Source organism: Macrobrachium nipponense, chromosome 10, assembly GCF_015104395.2.
Source record: "Macrobrachium nipponense isolate FS-2020 chromosome 10, ASM1510439v2, whole genome shotgun sequence".
NCBI classification, from domain to species: Eukaryota; Metazoa; Arthropoda; class Malacostraca; order Decapoda; family Palaemonidae; genus Macrobrachium; species Macrobrachium nipponense.
In genome coordinates this window covers 19,714,095-19,724,972 of record NC_087204.1, presented here as the reverse complement: position 1 = coordinate 19,724,972, position 10,878 = coordinate 19,714,095, and the positions used below count along the sequence as shown (strand labels likewise).

Sequence of the window (10,878 nt, the reverse complement as noted above, 5' to 3'; positions counted from 1 at the left end):
CAGGATAAATAAACAACTCATCGCAACAGAAAAAACTGAAATAAAACATTGCGATAACTAGAAACAATAAAGAAACCATCATTTTAAAGTATGAAAAAAAGGGACAAACGACGAAAGAGTAATATTATTGTTAGTGTTTTGACAACTTCAACACATAGTTGTGAGTGGCTTTGAGCAGGCAATTTCAAGGGATTATAATTTTCTAGGCATCTCTTAAAGATAAAAAAACTTATTTTTTTCAAATTTCACACCACATTTTTTTCCTAATGCTGAGAAACTCTAATTGTAGCAATAGATTAGTAACTGCCTTTGAGTGGAACAAGCTTAATCTCCTGTTGCAGCTGACACTCCGAGTTACAGAACAGGATTTCCTCACTCCGTTGCTAATGAATACTTATTAATCCTGTAGGATTTATAAGAAAAATATACTCCCACGAGGAGAGTATCCTAAAGATCTATCTCATGAGGATATTGCAGATATGAAGATCAAAATTTCGAATAAGGAATTTGACTTGGACTTTACTTACTAGCGACGAAAAGCAGACCCTCCTGGGGGACAACGCTTATAAGTGAGGGTGTTGGACGAAGGGTTAACTCCTTCAGAGGTGCTGGGAGGAAGGGTGCAGGGCGAAGTCCTCCATCAATTACACCCAAAAACCAGTTTGGGCCAAATTCATACTTCTATGGATGAATGTAGTGGATAAAGTGTGTAGAAATTTAATGCTTTATAAAGATATTTAAAGTTTATCTTTGTAGATATAAATGCAACACATACTCGTGTCTCTAAATAAAGAAAGCAACAAAAATAACCACACATTGGAATTATAACAAAATTTTACCATGAAAGGAAAATAAGAATGAAGAATGCTCTCCCTAAGAGCTACTTGGGAAAATCAACTAGTTTTCTCTCATGACCTTATCTCGAGGATGACTAAATAAACTGAACTGAAGGAAATTTATTCAGTTTATTTAGTCATCCTCAAGATAAGTTTATGAAGAGAATACTAGTTGATTTTCCGAAGTAGCTCTTTGGGAGAGCATTCTTCATTCTTATTTTTTCTTTTTGGTAAATTTTTTTATAGTTTGAATGTGTGGTTATTTTTTCCTTTATTCAGAGACACTAGTATGTACTTGCATTTATATCTATGAAGATAAGCTTTAAATATCTTTGATATCTGAAATGTAAATGTAAAAGGGATGAAATTGCAAAAATTGTTCAATGAGAATTCTTAACAATAAAAGCATAAGTATTTTATAATTTATATAGATCACATTATTTTCTGATGCCTGTACCTATAGTCCTATTCCACTATTGTTTTGTAAGTCTGCTCCAAAATCAACATGAATATATACTAAACATGTTGTTTCGTCTTTACCTATTGAATTAATGTCACTGAGTCAGCTTTGGCTACCACATATTTACAAATTTCCACACTGATTTCATCCATGCTTTGTTTTCATAAACTCCAGTGTGGCTGAGAATGAGAGCGATTCAATTCTGACATAAAATTGGCCTTTTAAGCCAAACATAGTGATCAATAAATGGTCAGTGTCCCGTGTTTCATACAATGAATCTTATCCCTTACATTACCATACAGAGAGATGTACGGCTGATACGAAATGGTAGTTACAATCCATTTGTGATGCACACAGTTCTGTCCTTGTTCAATCTCGAGAACGAAAGACTGCAGAAGCTTCGAGAGGCATAGGCAAAGTATGAATCTCTCTCTCTCTCTCTCTCAAAAAAAAAAAAAAAAAAAAAAAAAAAAACCTTAGCTGTTCTACTTATTAACTTATTCAATTTCGGGCAATATGCTAACTGGGCATTACGACTACAAAGCCGCATATCTAAAATGTTTAGGAACTATATAGAGAACTATTCTGATTTGTTTCCCTTTTGTACTTTCACATTTCAGTTTACGAGAAGTGTTCAACCAGGTCTTGAACTTGAACAGTTATAACTCTCAGAACTTGATAAATTCATTAAGTGACTTACCTTACTCATTCCCGGGTATATACTACCCCCAAATCCTAATAGGAAGCAAAATAAAGTGAAACTTTAGTTTCAACAAGACTCAGATTCCAAATCTGTCAATAGTTAGAAATGGAAAAGCTATGCAATTGGAAGGAAACAAATTAATACATATAATAAATCACAGTAATACATTACTATTGGGAAAACTCTCTATCACGAGAGTATATATAATATTCTAAGGGGTCCACAATAATAAAAAAAAATGTTACGAGTCCGTGTATAATTTTTAAAACTCTTTAAATGTTACGAGTCCGTGTAAAATTGTTAAAACTCTTATAAAGAGTTTTAAAAATTATACATGGACTCGTAACATTTTTTTTATTATTGTGGACCCATTAAAATAATACATTAATAAAAATACTTACATATAATGAAGCCTGGGCTTTGACAATTTGTTTGAAGTTCTGGGAGGCAATGCACTCCCGTAAGACCTTTGAATTTCCAGAAGGGCATCCTAAATTCTGTGCCAGTAACTGCGCTCCGATCAAGGGATCTCGCCCAGCAGGTATCAGAGCCCAGGCGCAGGAAGCTGCTCCGCTTAGCATTATTCCACGGTGAAATAAACCTGTAGATGAAGCAATAATAGATTGAAGCCATCACCAGTCCTTGTTTCATTCGAGTTTGGGCCTGTTGGCTTATTACATTCTCTATAACTCCATTTGCAATGTTTTCTGCCTTTTATATGTTATTAGACTGATTTGCCTTTTTCAGTTTTATCTATCATTTCAGCTTCAAATTTTGTGACAAGCCCTGTGAGAATCGGAAAAGGTGGATAAGGTGCTTCATTAGTCCAATTTATTATTATAATAATAATAACAACAATACCTTTGGATAGAGGCGAATGCATATGAAAGTGAACAGCACCACCTCCAGCAGAAAAACCTCCTATGGTGACTTGGTTTGGGTCCCCTCCAAATTGAGCTATGTTTCTCTGTACCCACCTGAGAGCCGAGACTTGGTCAAGGAACCCATAATTGCCAGGAAGAACTGAATCCGCCATGCTGAGGTACCCTGTTTCCAAGAGTGAAGTAAAAAATAAAGTGACACAAAATATCAGAAAGTGTGGTATAAAGTATCGTGTGGATACAGAGGGAAGGAACATTATTGACAATGTCAAACTTATACTTATGCTAAAATTACATTCTAAAGATGAACTTTAATGGACTAACTGACTGATCTAGTGCTTCAATTAGTCCCTTCACTGACCTAGTGCTCCAAGACGATAATTGATGGTAACAACAATGATATCCCTAGAAAGGAGTTTTCCAGCTCCGTGGGGGGACGATGACCCTCTGATGTAGCCACCTCCATGGATAAAGACAAACACTGGGAGGAGGCTGCCCTCTGCTCGGTTTTCCTCATCTGTTTTTGGTAGATTAAGTCAGATGAGTTACTTATATGAATAACACTTTTCATAGGCAAATGAGATATCAGTATAATGTATATGAACTAGTTTCAAAGACCAGTAAGAGGACACTTCATTTACTGACACAGAATGGGAAAAACTAATATACGTACTGAATTCTTCTGAACTTGCATTCAAAATTCATTTATTGGCATCTTACCAAGGTGGGATGGTGTATGAACATTGAGGAAAAGACAATCTTCATCTCCCAAAACACTCTTGCCCTCCCTGTCATACTGAGGGCAGACTGACCCAAGTTTACTGGCATTTAGATAGTTCCCTGGCCACGGACCTACCAGGTCTATGGGGTCAGCGAAGCGCAAATCTCCAACAGGGGCCTTTGCGTATGGGATACCTCTGTCCAGTAAAGGAAGATATGGTCTTAGCATTTGCTTTATTATGGTCTATTCTTGCAATACATACTGATGCACAGGGACATATGGGGAAATCTTATTTATGGTTTACCTGTGAATATTAACAGAATTTGTATAGGCTATGAAAGATACTATATTGAAGATATATGCAATCATGTCATTCTTTTTTATTAGAAATTGAATAATCAATAAAATTCTCGTAAGCAGCAGATCAAGATTTATTATTCTATTTCTATCCTGACAGCCTAGGATATGGCCAAGCGTTACATCTTATTTTCTTTGATATGGCAGTATTCTCAACTGCACTGCAGATTCTTCACTTTCCTAAGTCTTTGAAAATTACGTCAAAATATTGACATATGTAACATGAATATATATGTTGCCAACACTGACCAAGTTTCCCATTCTTCCTGTTCTCTTCATGTATTTTATCTTTAAATTCACATTCCCGTTGAAAACAAGCCCCAGTCAATATGCCTTCATTCAATTTTGCTTTCAAAAACTTGGGCCCTAACTTTCCCAGAACTGGCTGCTATCTGGTTCATGAAAAATCTTTCGTAATACAGAAAAATATCAGTCTGCAGTTGATGCTAAATTGCAGTTTCTACCAAAAAGAATTAAGTAGTTATCCCGATTATTTTTTGCCAAAAGAATCAGCAAGTGAAAAGTTAGGAGCTGTTCATTTAAGAAAAACATTTCACTAGACTTATTTACCTGAAAGTAAGTTGCTTCCAAAAAAAAAAAAAATCTTCAAAGTTTCGGAAGGTAATGATGGGGCAAAGTCCTGGACTTACCTGAAGGCGTGCATGTGTGTGTTTGGATGATGGGGAGGCCGCGTTGGCTCTTTCAGTCCAGTAATGGTACCCAAGCTGGTTCTTAGATCAAAAAACTCCTTTATTCCTCCATCTGCAGGAAAGAAAATTTCATTTGGTATTGTTAATTCTAACTATTTCTTAATTTGCAAATACAGTAATCAAAATTGCTTTTTATTTCAATGCTTTTTATTTTCAAACACGGGATTTTATGGCATGGAAATATCACGAAAAACAATATATCTATTTGTGACGAAACATTTTTTTAATATAAAAGCAAAATAGAAATGGCTTTTCATCAGAAGATATAAGTGATAAATGGAAGAGTACAGAGTAAAATATCAGAAAGAAAAACACTCAAAGGTCGTTCATGACAATGGTAAAATATATAAGTGAAAAAGGGCTATATTTTTCTCTCCACATTCCACTTATTTGTTTGCCTCTATTTTCTTCTATTTTATTTTCACTAACAGTATTTCATTAATCTTATATGAGTTTGTATTTCTTTCATTTCCTTTTTATGAGCATTCTGTATCATGGAACCTTGCCTTTCAGTGAATGAATATTTTTATCAGTTTCATAATAATAATAATAATAATAATAATATAATAATAATAATAATAATAATAATAATAATAATAATAATAATAATAATAAAATAATATAATTACCTTGTCCCAGCGTTAACCTTTCCATCATAGTCATTGGAACATCTGATGGCAATAACTCAACTGATTCTTCGCCTGCAGTTACTTCTCCTTGAGCTAGGCCTGTTGCATGCAACAAAAGCAACAGCATCACCACTGGTGATGTCATTGTCCAATTCATTTTTGTTATGATGCAGTAACAACTGAAGGTACTTGATCTACTGGGGATTGTACAACGTGGAGAATAACATCAAATCACTGTAATAAGAAACGTTTGGTTAATATCGGTCAACTACAAAATTCATTCACTAATTCTGGTAAGGCTTACATAATCTTACAGCAAAATAACACTGATCAGGTCCCTCTTTCGCCTCGTAAACTGAAGTGAAGTATAAGTGAAATGTTTAAATATCAAGTAAATCAGCATGAAGTAATTTTAAAGCCTGCAACCACCTATGACTTTCATCTGCCTAGTAATTGCCATTGCAAATGAAAGTGGAGAATGTTCTTAATTTCGCTCAACATTAACTATGGAAGTCGCGATATTTGCTGTGTACCTCTGTGCTCGCTTGCTCTGAGAGCAGTGAGGGAGTCCTGGGAGGTTAAGCAGATGAACAGCCAAAGTTCACTGATTTATCTGGAATATTTGACATTTGGTGGTTTTTGCTATGCGTACAAAATAACTCGTACACATACAATCTGCCACAGAAGATAACAATGAACAGTCGAAAGGTGCTTATTCTATTGCTGTCTTATGCTCTGGGGCACAAGAATACAAGAAGACTGTTATGATGCAAATTTACTAGTTCTGAAGGGAAAATAAGTTGACTGCGATGACAAATACTATACGAAAGAGTAACAACACAGACAAGATGAACCACGATATCACTCATTAAAACTTCCAATAATAGTCAAAAGACCTTTTCCTTGTTCCTAGCCATTTTTATACGATACCTGAGTAACTGTTTTGGAGTTTAGTTTCTAGTTTTGCTTTCTGAGCCAGTCTTAGGCAGAATAGATTCATTTGAATTATTCTTAGACTGAAGTGATATTAATTTTCATTACGACCACGTCAGTATCAACCGTCTCAATTTGTTAAGTAATCATATTAGAGTATTTGTGATCACAAACAGAATTTAAAGAAAGTATTGGATGAAATACACTGGGTACCTTGAAGATTGAAGTTTGATAACAAAATTATTAATTTTCTTGAGAAAAAAAGATCACTAAACATCCTGACTTAGAAGGCAGTTTTGTACTCCAAACTTTTTAACAGTTCGAGAATTTTGGCAAAAATGAAAAACTAGGTTAAAAAACCAGCTTGGGAAGGAGACCAAAGCAGAGGTTTGCTCTTCAAGGCAGTTGAAGAAAGACTGATGCGTCACTAGACCCACTCCCACCTCAACTACATATCGAATGCCAGATGCCACGGATTCCTTGCACCTACAATTTTTTTTTATTGTTTTTAACCAATTTCCAAGTGTCACCAGAAGATTTATCCTATTGTTCAGATCAAAGGTTTGTTCCGCACACACAAACAAGTTCTTTTTATAAGGATGTACTGTTTTTGTCAATTTTACTTGGCTTGGTTCCATATATTATTCAATGAACTATATGTAGAACTATATATGAAGGGTAACCTAACAACCGTGACCAAAAACTTGATTATTAATGTCCGAGAGGGATGGATAAAACCTACAAGACAAGACAAACAACTGGATGACACCAGAATAAGGGCCGAGATATTAATTCCACACCAGAAATATTATAAAAATATAATGCTGTCAAAACATAATATGGTTCATGGTACTGAATGTTCGGAGTTAGTTATAAAGCGGAAGATTGACATGGCTTCAAACCTTGTATTTACAAGATATTAACAAATATATCCAGGGTCAAGAATTGCTTGACCATAAAAAAAAAAGGAGAATCCAGTTAACAAAAGTGCTTACCGTGGTAAACCAACATCTTGTTGGTGATAGGAAAATCTTTCCTGTTTGTAAAGATGGTCACTCATATCACACCTTTCCAGGTATATTTCACTATGTTTGTTTGTCTGGTGTTTTTACGTTGCATGGAACCAGTGGTTATTCAGCAACGGACCAACGGCTTTATGTGACTTCCGACCCACGTCAAGAGTGAACTTCTATCACCAGAAATACACATCTCAAACCCCTCAGTGGAATGCCCGAAAATCGAACTCGCAGCCAGCGAGGTGGCAGGCCAAGACCTTACCGATTACGCCACTAGTCCTTTCCCTTTGTGCAACAGAACAGTTATTTCACCCATCTATTTCCAAAGATATGAGAAGATAATGATATGCAAACACAAATAATATACATATACATAAAATGTGGTTTTGTGAGAGATAAAGGGACAAGAAATGCAATTTTTATTTTGAGAATGTTGATGGAGAGAGCAATAGAAGTGAAAAAGGATCTATACGTTTGTTTTGTTGACTATGAAGAGGCTTTTGATGGGGTTAGACATGTAGACCTTATAAGGATACTGGAACAGATAAACATCGATATGGAAAGATCTAAGATTGATAAAGAATTTATATTGGAATCAAGAGACATCAGTGAAAGTAGAAAATAATGAATCAGAGACTCGGCACTTCAAGAGAGGTGTAAGACAAGGCTGTGTGTTATCACTTGATCTCTTCAATTTATATAGTAAAATGGTAATGAGAGATCTCAGAGATATGGAAGGAATTAAGGTTGGAGGAGTCAATACTATTAATATCAGATATGCTGATGATACAGCACTTGTTGCAGACTCCCATGATAAACTTCAAGCTTTAATCACTACACCAATCAAACAGAGAAAGAGGTCTGTTGAAAATATTAAGAAAACAGAAGTTATGGTTATCACCAAGGATGAAATACACCCAAGAATAGATAAAAGAATTGATGCTGAAACAGTTAAACAAACCGATAGTTTTAATTATTTAGGATGCACTGTCATAAGTGATGGAAAATGTGAAAACGAGATCAAGAAGAGAATATCCATGGCAAAAGATGCATTTGGTAAGAACAAGAAATTAGTCACCAACTCGAAAATATCTATGAATCTATCTAAGGAGGAGGTTTGTGAAATGTTTTGTTTGGTCTGTACTGTATGGCTGAGAAACTTGGACTTTGAGGAAGGCAGAAGAGGAGAGGTTACAGGCTGCAGAAATGTGGTTTTGGAGGATGTTAAAAATATCATGGACAGAAAGGAAAACTAATGAGGAAGTATTAGAGAGAGTAGGCTTTGAAAGAGAGCTTTTGGCCTCTGTGAGAGGTAGACATATGCAGTTTGTGGGTCACATAGTGAGAAGACAAGAACTAGAACGTCTCTCTCTTACTGGTAAACTCAATGGAAGGAGACCAAGAGGAAGACCTAGAAAGAAATATATGGATGGATTGATGAGAATGACTGGAGAAAGAATGACTGCAGCTCAGCTGCTGCAGAGAGACGGAAATAGAGAGGAATGGCGAGCCATGATTGCCGACGTCCTTGGGGATATGGCACCTGGATGATGATGATGATGAGATACATACGTATATATGCAGACACATATAAATATGTGCATACATCTGTGTGTGTGTTTGTTATGATTTCCCAGCGTTTGCAGAATTTCAGTTTTAAACATACAAACGGGATATCGAATAGAGATATAATTATTGAAATGACAAACTCGACTCTGTAATTTATAATCTAAATTGAATGATACATTAAGTTTAATAATCTAAATGTCATTGAAAAATCCCAATTGAATTCATCTATTATTCTATTCTAACAACAATAATCTTACTTCATTCTGATAAAAGAGACATATTGTCCTGCTGTTACCTTAATATTTCTTTCAGAAATTAATTATAATATATGAATCATAAAAGGTTTTGCTAAATCTTTGCATCAACACAAAAGGGTAAAGAAAGTTTTGTCCGGATGTACTTTTACACATATTAACTAATAATCTATGGAGCAGGTTTTAATAAATGTTTTTATTCCTCTGTGCTCCATACGGCTTTTGCGGGAAATTCATCCCCTCTGTTTTCAAGCAGGAGTTCTGGCTTCAGTGCAATTTCACATGATAATTTCCTTCAAATCTTTTAACCAATTTCAGATGCAGTTGTACCTCATGTGCTCTCGACATCAATGTAATCTGGTTCCTGGAAACAATAGATCTATATACATCACAAGTTGAAATATTCAATTGGCTTTATCAATTTTATCAGGAGCATGCCACTCATGACGTGGATCTCACACTAAATAACTTATCAATTCTTAATTATATGTCTGCATTCAAAGTTCGCTCTAATTGCTGGGAGAAAATAGGTTAAAATAATACTTGAGGCTCAAAACAACCAATACTTTCAACTATCTCTTAATTTGCTAAATGTGAAGACAGAAAACATAGCACCCTTTAACTCTTACACAAAATGTTAAGGGTTCCCTCCTTAAAGTTATCCCTTCAGCAAACGACAGTAAATTAAACACAATTTCTTGTGTTTAATTGCAATTCCACAAACAATAATCCTTACTTGAGTATTATAATCCACAAACAATAATCCTTACTTGAGTATTATTATAATCCACAAACAATAATCCACAAACAATTCCACAAACAATAATCCTTACTTGAGTATTATGAGAAATGGAGTGTTCGAATCCTTTTTGCTGGCTCAAAGGGGAAGTCGGTTGTAAATATTCTACTTTAAAATGTTTACCTAATATGTATATCACATACAAACATGAAATCAGTACTTTTTGGTAAGCAAAATACTGCTAGTGAGAAATATTCTCTTTTAGTGCAGATTACTTGACAGTTGTGGCCAGTCGAGCAAAAACGCACTGAATTGGATGGTTTGAAACCATGGAATGAGATGAAGTATATGAGAAAAATAGAGTTTGACCCTGTGGTATAATTTTAACTATGATACACCGGAATGAGCCTTGATAATCTGATAGGAGAGAGGTATAAGCCAGAAGGGAAAAGGTGGTTTTCAAAATAACAGAGATCAATAAGCAACCTCTCATAATTCAGCTTCCGAGCTTGAATGACGAGGCCTTTCAAATCGATACTTACATGACAAACAGCTATATAAAGTTCACACACACGCACAAACACACATGGTGTTCTATAAGTTTGGCGACTCTGAAAATGTAAGTTAATTTCCACTCTGCAGCCAACCAAGATTGAGACTTTCGCATTTCACTGCTGAAAATCCCTGTTTTGATGTTAATTTTCGAAGTTACTGTAGAGCCCAGAGATCAAACAGGAAAACTGGCCTTTGATGCGTTAGTAATTAAAGCTGTCAGGAGCAGCGATGTGTTATGGAAAGTCTCTCTCTCTCTCTCTCTCTCTCTCTGCATGTGTGTGCACAATTGTGTTTGTGTGCACTCATACAACAAATAAATCTACAAAAATACCAGAGTAATTACACAAAATTATCCCCAACATCCGTCAGCAGGATTTGAGTCTACAATCCCATCCTTTCCTTATTTAATAATGTCAATCTCTCAGACATCCTTCTCAGCTCACAAACCTTCTTTTGCTTCTGTAATTACAGGCCAATTCCCCTACCCTATGCTTCCTTTCTCTTTGCACTGAGGA

General features: G+C 35.4%; 1 protein-coding gene across 8 annotated transcripts in view; it reads right to left on the bottom strand.

The window, feature by feature from the left end:
* Positions 1-6,682, bottom strand: part of LOC135223445 (esterase FE4-like) — a 14,651-nt gene extending 7,969 nt beyond the window's left edge. For 4 of the 8 annotated variants that reach the window (XM_064261831.1, XM_064261838.1, XM_064261836.1 and 1 more), the window contains exons 1-8: positions 6,591-6,682; positions 5,298-5,531; positions 4,609-4,720; positions 3,601-3,797; positions 3,242-3,397; positions 2,861-3,046; positions 2,401-2,600; positions 528-681 (exon numbers count right to left, since the gene is read on the bottom strand). In XM_064261831.1, the coding sequence (XP_064117901.1) occupies positions 528-681; positions 2,401-2,600; positions 2,861-3,046; positions 3,242-3,397; positions 3,601-3,797; positions 4,609-4,720; positions 5,298-5,454 (1,162 nt within the window). In that variant the 5' untranslated portion in view covers positions 5,455-5,531; positions 6,591-6,682. The other 4 variants (XM_064261833.1, XM_064261832.1, XM_064261834.1 and 1 more) reach the window with 4 other exon arrangements.
* Between the last annotated feature and the right edge of the window lie 4,196 nt (positions 6,683-10,878).